This window comes from Echeneis naucrates, chromosome 14 (genome assembly GCF_900963305.1).
Source record: "Echeneis naucrates chromosome 14, fEcheNa1.1, whole genome shotgun sequence".
In the NCBI taxonomy this organism is placed as follows: Eukaryota; Metazoa; Chordata; class Actinopteri; order Carangiformes; family Echeneidae; genus Echeneis; species Echeneis naucrates.
In genome coordinates, this window is record NC_042524.1 from 16,448,379 (window position 1) to 16,465,750 (window position 17,372).

The 17,372-nt window shown below is 41.9% G+C and overlaps 2 protein-coding genes and 1 long non-coding RNA gene across 6 annotated transcripts in view; 1 reads left to right on the top strand and 2 right to left on the bottom strand.

The window, feature by feature from the left end:
* The window catches only part of fam222ba (family with sequence similarity 222 member Ba), a 33,495-nt gene extending 26,523 nt beyond the window's left edge, over positions 1 to 6,972 (bottom strand). The window contains exons 1-2 of one of the 3 annotated variants that reach the window (XM_029519374.1): positions 1,523 to 1,584; positions 212 to 271 (exon numbers count right to left, since the gene is read on the bottom strand). The gene's annotated coding sequence lies outside the window, so the exon portion shown is untranslated. Of the gene's footprint in view, positions 1 to 211; positions 272 to 1,522; positions 1,641 to 6,888 lie in introns of those variants that run through there. The other 2 variants (XM_029519375.1, XM_029519372.1) reach the window with 2 other exon arrangements.
* On the top strand, positions 6,837 to 15,914 carry eral1 (Era-like 12S mitochondrial rRNA chaperone 1). 2 transcript variants are annotated; one of them, XM_029519376.1, is made up of 11 exons: positions 6,837 to 7,036; positions 8,410 to 8,568; positions 8,751 to 8,878; positions 8,982 to 9,059; positions 9,146 to 9,192; positions 9,280 to 9,341; positions 9,438 to 9,550; positions 10,183 to 10,488; positions 11,105 to 11,254; positions 11,831 to 11,911; positions 13,310 to 15,914. In XM_029519376.1, exons 1-11 carry the CDS (start codon positions 6,931 to 6,933, stop codon positions 13,430 to 13,432), a joined length of 1,353 nt encoding a protein of 450 aa, XP_029375236.1. In that variant the 5' UTR covers positions 6,837 to 6,930; the 3' UTR covers positions 13,433 to 15,914. The 2 variants fall into 2 exon arrangements, with proteins under 2 accessions (XP_029375236.1, XP_029375237.1); XM_029519377.1 differs by having other exon boundaries at positions 6,837 to 7,012.
* LOC115054254 (uncharacterized) lies at positions 11,474 to 15,410 on the bottom strand. The gene is made up of 2 exons (XR_003841593.1): positions 15,242 to 15,410; positions 11,474 to 13,490 (listed from the first exon to the last, which is right to left on the bottom strand). It is a non-coding gene; the product is annotated as an uncharacterized LOC115054254 (long non-coding RNA).
* Positions 15,915 to 17,372: the final 1,458 nt, after the last annotated feature.

Consider the following 17,372-nt stretch of genomic DNA (forward strand, 5'->3'; position numbering starts at 1 on the left):
CTCTCTGGAAAATGTAGGGGAAGAAAACTGCATTGCAATATTGCACTTTTGGGCAAGTAATACCAGGTTCTTGTTTAGGTAAGCACAAGATACCACTGAAACAGACTAATCAGGCTCAACTAAGCAAAATAAAGTTTAATGGCCTTTTACATTTAGATCTAAACATGCATGCAGATGTAATTCTCCACATGTCACAGTTTGATCATCTTACCATGTGCAGAGTTAAGCCGATCACTTCCATAGTCCGGTCAGTCACAGGAGTGTTGCTTTACTGCGGTAAGATTTTAATCATATCAGTCAAGCTCCATGTCATTATAGACCGACTACAACAATAAAGCCGGACTGAGAGTAGCCAAAGAAAACACGGACAGGCTGTGGCAACATTAACATTCCGCCGTGTAAAGATCAGGCTCGGAGGGGGAGAAACATCGATAGGATCCCATTAGTTAAGTGCGCCCTCAGGATACCCGAAATTTGATCAGAGATAGACCTTTTCCTTCCAGACCCGAACCATTAGACGTTATGGCAAAAACACAAAACAAATAAATAGAAAAATAAATAAAATGAAAAAACCCCAAACAAAGAAAAAAAAAAAAAACAAAACCCAAAACTGCTCCCCTCCTCTGAAACTACTCCTGCTCTCCTCCTCCACCTCCTCAGTGGTCGAGGTTGTGCGGCACGATCAGGATGAGCCCGGTGACGTCAACCTTTTGTTATCACCTTTAACACTTGCCTTTGCAGGTGGAAACACTTTGCTGTGCCGTTATATTGAGAGGTGCTATTTGCAGACACGCCGCCGCTGGCGAGCGGAGAGCACATTCAGCATCTGTATCGAGGCTGAGGACGGCTGACACTAAATTTGGATGTATACATGCACGTCCCGATGAGCGTGTCGGATAGGGGAGACAAGTCAGAGACAGACATACCTTACTTTGAAAGCCAGGAATAGCACAAGATAACCACACTTCAACTTCATCCACAGTCCGGCTTATTCCCGGAGAGGATCTTACAATTTCTCCCGACAGGCGCCACTAAACTACCTGCATCACGTTAACCAAAACTACCGCGATCAATGTGCCATCGGGATGATGACTTAGCAGGCAAAGGGAGTCTCGTATGATCCTCGCTGGTTGTTGTCAAATTGCAAAAATAACTACGAGCTAACCAGATGAGCAACGCAAGCTCATGTTCATTCAGTTAACACCAGTTTTCAACAAGAATGTGCGGCTTCTTCAGGGAGCGGACCACAGATGTGCGGCTGACAGGAGGTCAGATAAGCCGGGGAGACTTAGGGCAGACACTCAGACGGTACAGAGGAGCAGTGTAGTAGCTCCAAACCTGCGTGTTGCCAGTGTGCCAGCTGACTGCCCAGCCTCCTGGCTAGCTAACCTAGCCAGCCAGTCTGAAACACACTCAGTCCCATTGTTGCCTTCTCAGACCTTTCCTGACATTTATGCCACACTTTGAGAGGATGTCACACAGTATCGCGCAGCACGCGTGTTATTAAGACACAACTACTTACTCTCCGTTCACCTCTGCGAAAGGCATCGTTTAGTACGTCGCCATGGTTTAAAACGGACAGATTTTCTCCCGTTGCCCTGCGCTGCCGAATCACTGCTGCTGCTGTCTGCGGCAGCAACTTTCGGCGCATGCGCAGCTGCAGAGCCAGCTCCAGACTGCGCTGTGCGCTGCGCAGGACAGACGGGAGTTTAAAGGGACAGGCAGGGGGTTTAAACGGAGGGGTAAATATCAGCAAGAGAGTGGGAGGTGGAATCATTCCAACAGCACAAAAGTAGATGTGCTCCATCACATATACTGTATACTGGATAGTATCAAACTACATGTCAAACTCTGCCTTTAATGCTGGCCCAAATTGTCAACAAGGCAACAAGCTCTGTAAATGTAACAGTTTCATATATGAAATCATATTTTATGAGGTGCAGTGCCTTGATTGTAGAGTGACCGGTGTTGAAAATTTAAGTAACCCTTAAGTAACCTCTAGGAAAATACTGTATTTCAATAAATGCTAAATTAATTCAATTGAATGCATTTTAAATGCATTTCATTTACAGAGATTCTACTATATTGTACTATACTACTATACAATAATAATGCACTTTTTTTGGTCAATACATTTATTTGACAGCACTAACCATGAATTTCTAGTTATACTAATAGAAGTTTTTTTAGAACACATGATTGAATCTGCCCTGTCATGGACTGGCGACCTGTCCAGGGTGAGCTGGGATTGGCTCCAGCACCCCCACGACCCCAAAACTGATAAGCAGTTGAGGATGGATGAAAGTACACGATACAATCTTGTTCGATTCCTAAAATTCCTCAACTAGCCATGACATTGAAATCTATTTACATGTTAGTGAACATATAATAATAATCCCTTTACATAAAAGATTATTTAAAGGTTGATATTAATACTTCCCTTTTTATGCTTTTTATTTGACTCTTATTATCTTGTTAAAACATAGTTCATATTGATATTCACAGAACAGTTTAGAATTCCATTTCAAATTAAGCTGTCTCAGAAAGATTTGGACTTTCACGAACCTTCAGTTCAAATAGTTCAAATGCTCCGTGGCAGTAGAGATGATGACGGATGATATGTGACTTCAATTGAAGGGATAATCGTAGATAGTGTGTTCGGATTAAGTGACTGCAAAGGCCACAGCATATGATTCATATCATTTTCATTTTCACTCTCATCAAGTCAGTCAGTGAGCCATTGTGCTCTAAATGGGAGCATCAGCTTATATGAAGTTTATAAACTATTCTATTCAGATTGTCCTTTGAATTGTTTGTGTTTGTCTGTGTGTGTGTTGTATGGGGAGCGGGGTAGTGCTGCTTGACCAATCATCCTAATATTGTTTGAGCACAAAACATGAAGCTTAAGTCACTTCCACCTTAAAATTGCCATTGTAGGTCTATGAAACATCAGGGGTATGTATTTGTAGTGTGGATGAACAGTTTCATCTCAAAAGTTCAAGATGAGCAGCCACTTCATGTGATGCAAGGATATACAAATGTCAGACTCACTCAGTTTATCATTTACCGGTGATACTCATTATTTTATGCATCAAATCAAATCAAAAATCACATCAGATTTTATTTGTACAGTGCCAAATCCTAATGAAGTTACATCAAGGCACTTTACATATAGAGCAGGTCTAGACCAAACATATGCACAGTCTACTGTTTGAAAAAACATTTTCCCCATCAAATGTAATGCTCGTTTGTACACAAGCAAGGCAAGTTTTACCTTGAGTTATATTACTCTTGGATTTTGTGCCATTTAGTTGTTCATATATTGCATTATGCATCTTGCTATGGGAAGATTAAACTCAGTGAGAAGACTCCACAGTCAATAGTGTCACATGCTTTGTGATTTGATGAAAGGTTCTATTTGTGCAGCCTGATGTGTATAGCTCCCTAATCAAAGACTTATATTTCTGTGACAACTAAAATAAATTACTCCATTACAATCGCCCACCTGCCCTCTCCACAGTATTGATACCATTTTATTACCTGAGAGAGACAGATGGACAAAACTGAAGACAGCAATGAGTTATGGGAATGCTGGGGAATCTGCACTCATGGCAGTGTATTGTCGCATCCACTTAGAGCCTGCAATTAAAAAAGGATGATTAGAGTGTAAATTACACGTGTTCAACTCCACAAATATTTCTGGAAGGTAACACTGCAAAGTACAACTCCATGGCGTGGGTGCCAGTATGGACTAGGCCTATTACAATACTCTAGTCAATTCAGGCCTGCAAGCCTCACTTCCCCCATCAGCAAGTGAAAGAGGGGAGAATTTGGTCTGAAAGCCCAATCACACACAGCGCACTGAGTTCAGCAGGTGGGGAAGTAGCAGCAGCAGGCTCCATCAAGCAATAATACAAAGTTAATGATGCAGAATGGTGTCTTTCTCCGTACCAAAGAAGATGTCAATACAGGATGTTTAAGAACGCTGTTCCTAATTACGCTTTTTAAATTCACCACTGACATGACTGATGATTTCAAAGAGAGGCATTATTGATCCACTTCACAGACAAGTCCCATCGATTGCAAGTCTAGAATGAATAAAAGTTTTTTTTCCCCTTTATCTCCCCCACTGAGAGAGAGATTGTACAATCAGAACATCAGTGTGACCTATATGGGTAGTTTGGGAGCTAAATCACCTCTTTTAAAACAGCAGCCTGAACAAGAAAATACAGAGAAGTGATTGCTGAATGGAAGGACCTTGGGGGACCTTCAGGGCATCGCATAACAGTTAAATCTCACTGCTTTCTCATTTATCAGATGTGGAAATTCATCCATCCATTCATTAATCTGCGGGATCTTTTGCAAATAACCTATCTGCATTGGGAGTTCTCAGCATGAAAAAGTTTGGCAGCAGCTGTTTTATAGACAGTCAACCAGCTGTGCAGAATTACGCCTCTCACTGCAGTCTGTGGTGATGGAGTGATGGATGCTCTGACGTACTGACAGATTGTTATTTCCCACCTCTGCTCCCTGTTGACATGCCCCATGGCTTGAGCTTCTTATTCCATGAACTTTGTTATTCCTCATGAGCTGCAAGGTCATCTTATTAGTGGGAGGCTGGCAGTTACAGCATGTCCAGTTCCAGCTACTATTAGCAAATCAACAATGGCATTTCCAAAAAAAAAAAAAAAACTACTTCAGCAGAAGAGGATTTGTGCACATGCATTTGGGAACATTTGACCTATTATCGATCAATACAGTGTGGTCTTTTTCAATTATAGACAGCAAGATTGATTAGGAATCAGAAGCACACTGAATTGCTGCACATGGAGAGAGGTTTTCCATAACACTCTGCTGAATCTCATTGGCAAGTGCACTTCAAATGGCAAAGTGGGCTACAGCTTATGATTAAATGGTCTGCAGGCAAAGCCTTTTTGTCTTTTTTTTTTTTTTAGAGAGAGAGAGAGCTCTTTCTGAAGGCCAAAGTTAATGCAGTCATAGAAAGAACTCTGATACACTCCCACGTGAAATGGCCATGTGAGGAAAGCCCGCAGGGAGAAAAGGCCTTGAATGAATTTGAGAGAGAGAGAGAGAGAGTGGGAGGGAGGCAGATAGAGAGAAAGTTCAGACATTACTGATCCTTAAATATCCTTTTGGTTTCTTGTTCAATTGGAATTCGGCAGTAAGTGTCTGCTAAAAGCTTCATTTTTGTTGCCCTTCCATTGCTGCAGAGCTTTTAGAGTTAGATGATGACAGATTGTGAGCTACCTGATATCCTTCATCATCCTCCCCAGTGGAGGTGTTTGTTCCGCCCCGAGCAAGTCCTCGAGGACTAACAAACAGCCGGCGCATTTGATGGACTACGGGGAGACATCTGCTCTGCCTGGCTTTGCCATACAGAATGAAAACAATGTGTTACAGTAATCAATCATTATTCAAACCTGTCCTTTTAGTCTGATGATTAACCTTACAGATTTCATAGTTATCAAGTCATTACATAAACAGTTTTTTACTGGTACTGAATAGTGACTATAGGGTGTGACTATGGGAGAGTGCTGTGTTTTCCTCAGGTTGGCATGATCCTGCGAGCATGAATTCTCAATATATCCTCAACAGCATTGTCACAACTGTGCTTCAAGCACCCTTGGGGATAAGCTCTGTTGTGTGTGCTCAAGGGACAAGAGGGAAGAGGAATAGTCTGCGTTCTGCAATCTGATTTGTGGTTATAAGCGTACCATCCCTCACAAAGTAATCTGGAGAATATCACTGGAGCCAAAAGATCCTTTGAGCACTGTCATCCATTTTAAACTACGAGTTGCTCATGTCGGCAGATGTGTTTGTGCATCATGATCAGCTGATTTGGCATTGCTGTTGGTTGATTTGAGCCTGTGACTATCCTGCCTTCTATAGACAGGTCATTTCCATACTGGGGCCTCAGGAGTCTTGAGGGAAGGTTTGCTGCAAAATGATTTATGCCTATTAATTCATTTAGTTACTTTATTAATGAATGTAGATGCCATAGCGCTGTTGCCCCACAATAAGAAGGTTGTGGGTTCGGTTCCCAGCTTGGGTCGTTCTGTGTGGGGTTTGCATGTTCTCCCTGTGCCTGCGTGGGTTTCCTCCCACTGTCCAAAGCAATCATGTTTGGGTTAACTGGTGACTCTGAACTGTACATAGGTCTGAGTATGAGTGTGAGTGGTTGTTGGTCTCTGTCTGTCTCTGTGTGTTGGCCCTGTGATGGACTGGTGACCTGTCAAAGGTGAACCCCACCCTCACCCAGAGTGAGCTGGGATTGGCTCCAGCAGCCTCGCGACCTGGAAACTGGTAAAGCGGTTAAAGATGAATGAATGAATGAGTGAATGGAGATGCCAATGAAATGATGCCAGTGAAAATTAAGCCTGCAATTATTTTACAATTTATTTTAGGTGGTTTCCCCACCTATAGAGCAGTCTTTTCCACCTGAATGTTTTCTTGTCTAATTTCCGTTGCTCTAAAGTGAATTATCTTTGGCCTTATTTTGTTCATTTTGTGGCCACTAAGACGCTGAGCTCTCCCTTTTGGTGATGGACCCAAATGCTTATTCTCTTGGTGCACTCGTTGTCTATCAGCCATCAATGACTTAATAATAAAGTAAGTCAGGTCACGTCAAAGACGAAATTTCAAACTGGACTTCATTTAGCAACATTTTTTGCTGAAATGCAGATAAAAATAACCTTAAATGTGAAATTTCGCCTGTTCAGACAGAGTGGGTGCTGAACACCAGGGGGCGCTGCAGCCTCCACACAGACCTGTGTCAGCACCTTCTTCACACCGGAAGTCCTTCGTTGTTGGGCCAAGACAGCATGGTGCCCCCCTGTAGTCAATGTGAATGTAAACAGGCGGGCTCACCTTTTCGCTGATAGACGCTAAAACACCGGCTCCCACCGCTCCATGGCTCTCCGACTGTGGGCTCGTGTCTGCAGGGACTCTGCCATCTTCTCCTCCCGAGCCGCCGCGTCTGCTCGACAGGAAAGTGCGTCATGGTCCCTCACAGCGGGTCAGCTGCTTTTTTTTTTTTAATTATTTCTGTCTCCATCTAACCAACAAAGACACAGAGACACGGTCTGTGTCCACAGCAGGGCAGGACCGGGGGACAGGGGGACAGGGGGACAGGGGGACCGACCAGAGGGGACATTGATTTAAAAATGGCTTTCACACCTTCAGCCTGACACGTTAAGATATACATCCATCCATCAAAAAAAAAAAAGGGTTAGGGTTAAATGTCATCCAAATCCAAAAAGACATCCAGATTTGTTCATTCAGTTACACAACACACACAATTTCTTTCCCATTTACGACAACATGTTCAGATGGAATAACGGTTTGTGTGCCATTGGATTTTTTATTCATTATCATTCTTATGGACATCTGAGCTTCATATATATATATAATGTGTTCATTGATCTGCTGAAGTCTGCAGGTCACGCACACTGACAAGGCTAATGAGACACAATCTCCAGCTGTCAACCTGTTGATACATACATGTATTTTAAATATTCATATATTTTTTTTTTTTTCAAGGGAAGGGTCAGAGTTAGTAAATGTCTTTTGTGTGTGTCTTAAATCACTTCTGGAGGACACTTTTCAAAGATTTCCCTGATGAAGGACTAGTAGTAAAACATTGCACATAAATTGTCACTGTAAATCTACCTATCCTGCTCTTGCACACCTGTCTCATCAGACTGATGTGTAGGGAGATACTTTTAAAATGAAGATGTCTCACAAACTTGGCAGCCATGTTTGGGTAGGACACCTGCACGACCCTGCATTTGGACATAGTTACCTGTTGTCCTAATAGCTTTATTTGTGAAGTCTTTTTTCACCCAGTCACATTCTGCCTTTAATATATAGTAATTAAAAACACTTTTGCGTAAAGAGCGATGTCTCGTGTTGTTTAACCAAAGGTCTGAATCTTAATGAAATTTAATGTTTATGTCATGGCTTATAATAATTTGTAATTTAAATTGGCATCAGCAAGTCCATTTTTCTGGATTGACAAACAAAACAAACAACCAATCATTTTTTATATATTTTAGTTTTGCCACTAGAATGTATTGCAGGTGCCCATAAGATCTGACAAGTAAGGTGAAGAAGTTCTCGAAAACATCTGTAGCACTGTTGGTAAAAAGTTTCACCTTAAAGGCGTGCCAATTTGCAAACTATTCATATCAAATTTTGTGTGGTTCTCAGAAGACTACTCAGAATTTTTCAACACTTAGGAAAGATGATGTTGTGACACATCTTATGGCATGATATGCATTTTCGACAAGGAACACTAAATGCGTAATACTACTGAGTCACATTAACATCTAAATAAACATAGTCACTCTGCCTGCAGTGAAGTGATGGAAATGTCGAATGTCTTTACAGGAAATGCGGCCTGCTGCAGAGGAGGGAGAAATGGATTTATCTTCACTCCTGCTTGTTTTATTACATCAGAGGCATTTCTCAACAGGCTGATGAAAGGCAGTGCAGCAGAGGCGGGCAGCAGCTTTTATCGCCTCCCAGCCTCGATTCCTGCGGACAGCGGTAACCAGACCACTGTGCCAGAGATTTACATCCCTAAACTCATCTGATCATTCAGGCCTAGCCTTTTTTCCTAATACTGCAGACATCATCCTCTTCCAAGCTAATGTTTTAGTTCCTGTTTTTGCTGCAGTCATTTTACTGATCCGTTTTATTGTCTGTCCATACTGTATTTATTTTTTCAGTGGAACAAATGTCTTTGTTACTGAGACATCCAGACCAGCCTGAAAACTCAAAAATTTTGAAAGTGGCTATAATTGGTGCCCCAAATGCTGGAAAGTCCACACTATCCAACCAGCTTATGGGAAGAAAGGTTTGTCTTAATTGTCTCTTTTGTTGCTCCACACTGTAATATGTCTGCCTTACGATGGCTAATGTGCATCTCACATTGTTGAGTCACTTTTCATTTCTTAAAGGTGTTTGCTGTATCCAAGAAAGTTCACACTACACGGTCACGTTCCTTGGGCGTCGTAACAGAGGATGATACACAGATAGTAAGAGTGTTTTCACTCCAATACCTACAAAACGGTTCTAACGCCACATTCTGTATTCAGTGCATATGTGTGTATTTCTTTTATAGATTTTACTGGACACTCCTGGTCTCACCACTGCATCCAAGGTTAAAAGGTGCTTGTCTCTTTAAATTGCTGATATTATTCAGTGTGTTTACTCTCCATATATTATTACAACGCAATGTAATGTATGTTTCCATAGGCACCAGCTGGAGAAGTCTTTGCTTGTGGATCCCTGGACCACAGTCAAAGAAGCCGACCTAAGTATTATGCAGACTCTCTTTGTTGAGTTGCTCTTTTTGGTGTGTTTGTGTCAACCGATGAATATTAAGAGTGCACTATTATTGGAACTGTTTCCAGTGGTGGTGGTGGTGGATGCAGCAGACAGATGGAGGAGCAGCAGGCTTGACTTTGAAGTGCTCAAGTGCCTCGCCCAGCACCCAGACATCCCAGCAGTCCTGGTCCTCAACAAGGTATTTTATCAGATCTATCTGATAGCCCTATCCATTAACTGAAGCTAATGGAAAAGCCTATTAATATTCAATTTTGGGGGGATTTGCTTGGTGATTGTCAGCATAACCTATGGAAAGAGCAAAATCTATAATATATTAGTCAATTTCTCTAAACTGTCTGACTTCTCTGTCTTGTCTGTGGCTCCATGTCTTCAGATTTTCTGCTGTAGCATGTGAAAGCTGGAAATTTTTGTAAACAGGTCATGCATATAGATATTTTGAAAAACTGATTTATTTGTGTGAACAGCCGGGCAGTGCAGCTTTCAGCAAACCAGATATAAACAGAAGGAAACTACATTTGTTTGGGACCATTTTCCCTCACAGATTAATATAGTGTACATTTGTTGCTTTTATGAGTATTTACAGCAGCAGAGTCATGTCTTTGGGATTGAGTGTTTTTAACAGGGCAAATTTTGACAACAGTGATGCTTTTGGACACACAAGATTAAACATGCAGTATGAGGCTTTGACCACACAGGTGATTCTTTGTTGGTTTAGCCTTTTTCAGGGCTGAGGAATATCACCACGGTTTTTGAACGTGCCCCACTTTAAATAATTAAAAAGGTCTTCACTAACGCTCTTCTCTCTGAAAGGTGGACCTGGTAAAGTCTAAGGACAGGCTGTTAGAAATGACAGCAGAGTTGACATGTGGATTGGTAAATGGACGCAGGATGCGGGTCAGGCCTATGATCAAGCCTCCATCGGCCAAAAAGAAGTCAGAGAGGGATTCAGAGCCATTGCCTCATGAGGACACTGCCGGGCCCAAAGCCAGCGCTGAGCCCAACTCTGTGCTGAACAACGAGCAGCTGAAGGCTCTGAGAAGCCAGGACGGCTGGCCTCACTTCAAAGATGTGTTCATGCTCTCGTCTGTGGACAGAGAGGATGTCCAGACTCTGAAGGTACAATTTAGATTATGTACTGAGCAAGAAAAACGAATGCATTTTTTTAGAATGCAACATTTTTTTTAACTAGAACAGAACATCATTTACTGGTAAACAGTATAATAAAAAATAACCTGAAATCAATTACTAACTCCATTTATTTATTTATTTATAAAGCACATTAAAAAAACAAAAGGTTGACCGAAGTGCTGTATGTTTAGAAATTTTACAGTAACACACAGGACAAAAAATTGAAAAACATAAAATCAAGAAGGGAGGGAATATGAATGTCATCTCTCAGTCAGAGCCAGGTTTGATTTTAAAAGGTGCAGTGAGAGTGACAGCCAAATACGTGGAGATAGACCATTCCAGAGCTTTGGTGCTCCTACAGAAAAGGCTTAGTCACTCCTAAGATTCAACTTAGACCTGAATGTGAATGAAAAATGCAAGCAACAAGTTTTATTATTTATCACGCACAGTTAAAAGATAATACCTCTGTAGATTTTGGCTGCATTTGAAATTATTTGTCTTTTCTTGCGTATTATTTACAGCATCTCATTTCCATTTTTCTGTTACTTGTTTTAGTTTTAGTTTCATTCATACCAATACCCAGACTTTTATTTCTTTGTTGCAGAGCTACATTATGTCTGTCGCTAAGCTAGGGTCATGGCAGTACCACAGTGAGGTGCTGACTGACCAGAGTCCAGAGGAAATATGCACCAATATCATCCGAGAGAAGCTTCTGGAGTATCTGCCCCAGGAAGTGCCTTATTCAATGACACAGGTGACTAATGAACCAATGCTGCATCGACACTACGTCATTAATGATGTTAGGCTGACACCTAAGTGACAACAACACCTATTACATCTCCCTACACTGACTCTGTGGCCTATTTAAAGCCCGTCATATTCATTTCCATACTACATGCTGACATGTGCTTGTTGCAGCTGTTGGTCCCAGTCTCTTTCATATACACCTTACAGGACCATTTTGCCCATTTCATTTCCCATTGTGGCATTGCTAGCATTTTTTTTTTTTTTTGTGTAGTGCTGCACCCACAGGTATAGAAACACACCACCACATGACCTACGTGAGACAATGTGGCAGATTTTATTAGCTACAATATGGGGCATGAGTGTCTTCCCACAAACTGAAAAAGCACAAATTCAAAAGCAAATATTTGACAAAAAATATTTAACAATTCTGGGGATATGAAGCAATGGCCACTGCTCTGAGCTCCCAGCTAGTTCGTCCTTCTCCACTCATCTGTTCACCTGAGCATACAATATATATATATATATATATATGGGTAGTGTTAAACATTTAAAAAATTAGATGTTGAAATATCTTTGTTTTCAGTCTGTTGAACTGTGGCAAGATGGAGAAAAAGACAAGCTCGAGATTTCGGTGAAACTTAATGCCAAGAAAGAAGCTCACATGGTAAGATTTTATTATTACAGCAGTTCCTCGTAGGGGGAAATGAATGAATGAATGAACAGTTCCTCATATGTTTTTGTCTTTCATGTGACTTGGCTGCTGCAAGACAACTCCTTTAGGCTACGTTTATACGTGGTGGGCTATTTTCATAAACAGACATTTCACCCTCTCCGTATTCAAAAATAACATCGTGTACACGTGCCCGTATTCAGAAAACATTTTGACACTGACCCATGTATGTAATGTAATGAAATTTCTGTTTTTAAAAATAACAATTTACATGTAAATGGGGCCTTAAATGGATGTAAATGGATTCATATTTCAGTACCAAGTGGGAAGTGCTTGTGTGTTCACTGATTAGGCCATGTTCAAAACTCTTGTTTATAAGAGATTCTATAAACAAGAGTTTTGTCTCACTGTTGGCTGCCATGAGAAAAACAAACATCAAGTGTCATTTTGTTTTGCTTCACCGTAATAAAATGTAATGTGAATGCGGTACCAACAAACTACTTTGTCAGAAATGGCACTGTTTGAAATATCTCTGAACTAACTCTGGAGGCTGAATCAGGGGCGGGAGCGTGACCGTAATTGAACTGACGTGACATCAAAAGCTTTTCTTATGGTTTCTGATATTTATTTGTTGTTCCTTTCGTATGGTGAGATTCCTTTTTCCTTGTGTTTCTAACTTGTAAATATTTGAGCAGCTCTTGCTAACCATGCATATTTGATGAAAAAGAATATTTGAGGCTACATCCATGCATCTGAAATGTTTCAACACCGGTGACCTCTGAGAAGAGCAACTCAGATCTAACACCATTCTTCAGCTTTTACATCCGACAAAGAAATATACATGAGAATTCAGAGGGATGACCGACCAAAGAAATGTTTTTATTTATTTTATCATGAGCTCTCTGTGTTGAAACCCTTTTTTGCCAAAATCTATTTCAATGAGTTTCACCCATAACTGTGTTAAAATGGAATTACACACAATCTTGGCAGGATGTAGAAATAAATTGACTGAGGTTACAGGTTCAAGTAATCACTATAAGAAAATAAATAATGGACAAATTAGCCTTCGCTAAATTGTGCTTGTTGAGTTCAGATGAACCCAGTTACAAAATAATTTGCAGCCAGAGCTATTTTTACTGTTGTGATAGTTTGTGGTGCCGGTGAGGGTGACATAGTGTGCGTCATCCTATAAGAGATACGTTTCATCATCCAAAACGTTAAACCTTTTAATAATGATGAAAATGTCTTTTACTGCTACCTATACCAATATTGTGGTACTGTTAGACCTTTTCTAAATGGACTGTTACCCCTGCAGCAACTTAGAAACCCCTGGCCCCGTCTATTTACTGGTGCCTGACGTTGTTGTTGTTGTTGTATGTCTTGTGCCTGTAGAGGATGGTGATTGGCACAGCCGGACAGATGATCGCACGCATCGCTCAAGAGGCAGGCGAGGACCTGAGTCGCATCTACCTGAGGGAAGTGAGGCTGAAGCTCTCAGTCAAGCTGAGGAAGTGAAAAGGATGGAAGGAAATCTTTGAGAGATGAAGAGGTGGAGACATCCAGCTGGTTTTATCTGCAAAGGACAGAACTGAAGCATAAGATCTCATCATGAGTCTGATGAGGAGCTATGTGGTGGCCGTTTATACTGTATAAATGGAACTCCATCTGAGTGTGCATCTCTTTAGGGAAAAGAAATTGTAGTCAAAAGTCTTCATCATATAAGACAGCAAAAATATTCATGTAAATATGATACATTCAGTCATAAGGTTATTTCTGTGATTTAAAATTCTGTAAAATATATTTGTTGATTGTAGAAGGGGGTCAGTTGGTGGGTGACATTCGATAAAGGTCTCCAACCAGACATCACCTGCAGCCGGCACTAGCCTTCAGGTCAGCAGCGTAAGGAGGCAGGATAAAAGCAGCTCACATGAAGTGTGAATTATAGTCATTTATGCAGCATTGATATATTTTAGGTAACAAACATGTCACAGCTTCTCCTCAAATGAATCTTTTGACACAAGCATGACAGTGTTTTATGGCTGTGCAGGTTTGGCGAGCTGTGAAAAGGCTGACGGTTTATCTTTGGCTCTCAGAGCTCTTTACTTGGTGCGTGCCTTGTACAAACATGGACTGTAGATAAACTGAAGTGGGACCTGCACAGTCATGTTCACTCAGATGTCCCTGATGTACCATCCGCCCCTTGTTCCCTGCACAGCCACATCACTTTAGCCCTCTCTGCTGCCTTTGAATTGTGGCCATCCATCCCCCTGACTATCACTTTTTGTTCCACTGCTTCATCTTCCCTATTTCTCTCTCTTTCTCCCCCATCCTCCCTATGCTTTTTTGGCTGTTATAAAGCCCAGCTCTGCCCCTGAGGGCTGAATTGTCTCCCTAATGGATGGCAAAATGGAGCACTAACCTGATGCTAAAATGGGTCACATAATGGTGATTAGATTCATTTCTGCTGCCTGCAAGTTAACTCGACAGTTACTCTATCCGGGGCATCTTGATGAATAACCAACCAGTGCCCTTAAGCAAGGGTGATGGGAGGGAGGGAGAGAGGGAGAGGCCTTGAATGTCTCACAGAAGCTGTGTCAACCCCTCAAGCTCTTTATGCAATGGCTGCTTCCCTGTGATTAGACAAGCCGGTTGCGCAGCAGAGATCACCACTTAGACAAGCCAACTGTGGCTAGAAAATATAACTGATGCATGTCAGTTGGCGCATTAAAGTAATCCTTCAGACACTTAGCAGGGTCACACTTCAGATGTGCTGTCAACAAAACAACGAGGCGCTGAGCTGTATGGGAGCCATAAGCTTTATTAAACACACATTCACAAGAACATATATAAAGATGAGTTCAGTCCCAGGCTTTTCCTGCAGTTCATCCTGCTGCTCCAGATGACATTGAGCGAGGGCCATAGAACCCTTACCATTACTAAACTCAGTAATGGTAACGGTTTGACGGCCTTCCTCTACAGCGAGCAGCACCAGCAGGCCTGAGTGTGGCTGAGAGCGTCCGAGCAGGACTGAAACCCTGGATAGTACATCATCTATACTGTAGTGTCTCTTTAATGAACTTACAGTATAAGATGATATCCTGTCCAGGGCACAAGACATTACTGACAGCAGCACGTTGTTGTGGTCTTAGAGGTGACAACTCATTAGTGATGCAAACAGAAAAGGTCAAGCTGTGGAGATTATATGCTAATGTGGTAAAGATGCTACTAAATGAGCTTGGCAGCTGAAAAGCGAGAACAAACTCCCTTTTCAATAAAGTGCACTTTAAAACATCGAGCTCAGCCTCCTCTCTGTCACATGCTCACCTTTTTCGTATGCAGCGTTGCATCTTTTATGGCTCACTGACACTTCCCCCATGACATGCTCATATTTTAAGGCTCGGCTACGTGTCCTCGTCAGGTTCTCAGTCTCCTAACTGCTCTGTCATCTGGGTGCTGGCACTTAAAGGCCCCTGGCTCATTAGCATACTGTGATGACATCTGGGGTGGACCTGACAGCACGGGTCCAACCTTTTTCTTATCTGCTGTTGACCTGGCTGTCTGTCCAGTGACGGACCACACCCGCATTACACCCAGCTGGACTTGGCACAAACAGTCCACATGAATGCCATTTTCACTTCAATGACACAAACAGAAAAGCATCATTTTCTGCGTATTTTTATTGATATCATTTTCATTTCATGATAGTTTTGTACCAATGTTGACTTCCAAGAATAACTCAATCATCAGTTCCTTCATTTCCCCCCAAATCTCTTTGGGAGTTTTGACCTTTTTTTGGTGATACATGTTTCATTAAGAGCACTCAGCAGTGATATAAGACTTGTCTATAAGCTCTGAACTTTATCTCATGATGCAGAAATAAAATGAATGTTCACCTATTAAATCTCACAGCACCCTGGATTTATGTGTGATGGTCTGATGGATTGGAATTTAATACTGTGATATGTCAGCTGATGATATGTTATCTGACTTATTAAATTCTGCGGATTTCTGTTTCATATGCCTCGATAGATTCCAAGATATGGAGAGGTGATATCTATTTATTAGATATGTCACACACCAGACACACACAGACACACACACACACACACACACACAGCACATCAAAGGATACACAGCAACTGTAGTTTTTCTTTAATCCCTGATGGTTCAGCCGCGTCCATTAATAACAGGCTGTTTGTGTCATCCTGGGGAGTTTAACACTCTGGATTCATGTCATTGAAATCCAAAAGTTTCTTCAAAGTACAATACATTGGTTTAGTGACTTCTCCAGCCACTCTGATAGATGCAAATGCTTAAACACCAAGACAGAAACCAACAAAAATATGGACGTGTTCTTCTTGCCTGTGAAATTTACCACAGCTTCTTCTGCATTAAGGCACCGCTTTTATGTTGTAACACAATCCCAGTTGTTGAAGTCACTACATATATCTAATTCATGGATCTGTCTGCAGTTAGACATATGCTTTAGGAAGTAAAGGGCGACGTTGGGACATGGCAGTTGCCACGGTAACACACTCCCTGATTAGGGCGTGGGAGCTTGTTCTGAGTTTGAGAGGCCCTCATGGGGGGGCAGATAAAGGTGGAGGTGGGTCTATCCGAGGGGTCTGCTCTCCCTCCAACACTTTATCTGCTGCCGAAATGCCTCAGCTTCTTCTGCTCATTTTCCAGTTGCGTTTAAAGATAAGTTCTCAAAAAATTATTCAGTGCATCTGAGACGAAAAGGGAGGGTGCTGTCCTCGTTTTTTCCCGTCTTATCAAAGAAACTTGTTGGGGTTTGATTAAACAGTTAGCAGCAGTTAGGAGACCATGACATCATGTAGTGGCCCACATGCTTTTTACAGTCCTGCCCCCCCCCCCCCCCCCCCCCCCCCCCCAACAACCCAACCCGGCACGCCCAAGCCCCACTGGCTCAGAGCAAATACAACACTGTGGAAATAGATTTTAAATGAGCAGACTAATTAAGAGTGTGTGAGATCGTCCTCTGAGGCGATGTAAGGTTTAAAAGAAATGAGTGAGAAGTTCATTTTTCCCCCCCTGAACGTTTCTCTCTCCCCATCTGTCATTAACTGGAGGAAGCTCATGTCTTCATTTCACAACTAAGAAACATCTGGTTGGGAGTAATTTGAGGCACATCGGAGATCGTGTCCTCTGGGAGGGCCACAAACATGGCTGCACCACGGTCTGCTCTAACCGCCACAGCAGCCACCACTCAGTTGTGTTTGATGCCTTTCAGAACAGCAACAGTGTGGCATTTGAATCAAACTACAGGAACTGATTGTGATAGGGTTATATATTTGTTGAAGTCCTGGATTTCAGAACATTTCTCAGGTACTTCACCTTCAGGCTACTGCGCAATTATTCAGTAGTGAATTTTATTCTTTTAATTCAACCGCAGGGATCTGGCAGCTGGAACAAGCAGCTACCTTTAGAGATG

Bases quoted from the DNA above. Each gene is read 5' to 3' on its own strand.
- eral1 (XM_029519376.1), top strand. From the start codon at position 6,931: ATGGCTCTCCGACTGTGGGCTCGTGTCTGCAGGGACTCTGCCATCTTC. The intron at 9,342-9,437 runs GTATTATGCAGA...AACTGTTTCCAG, and splicing joins AGTCAAAGAAGCCGACCTAA to TGGTGGTGGTGGTGGATGCA. The intron at 11,912-13,309 runs GTAAGATTTTAT...TTGTGCCTGTAG, and splicing joins CCAAGAAAGAAGCTCACATG to AGGATGGTGATTGGCACAGC.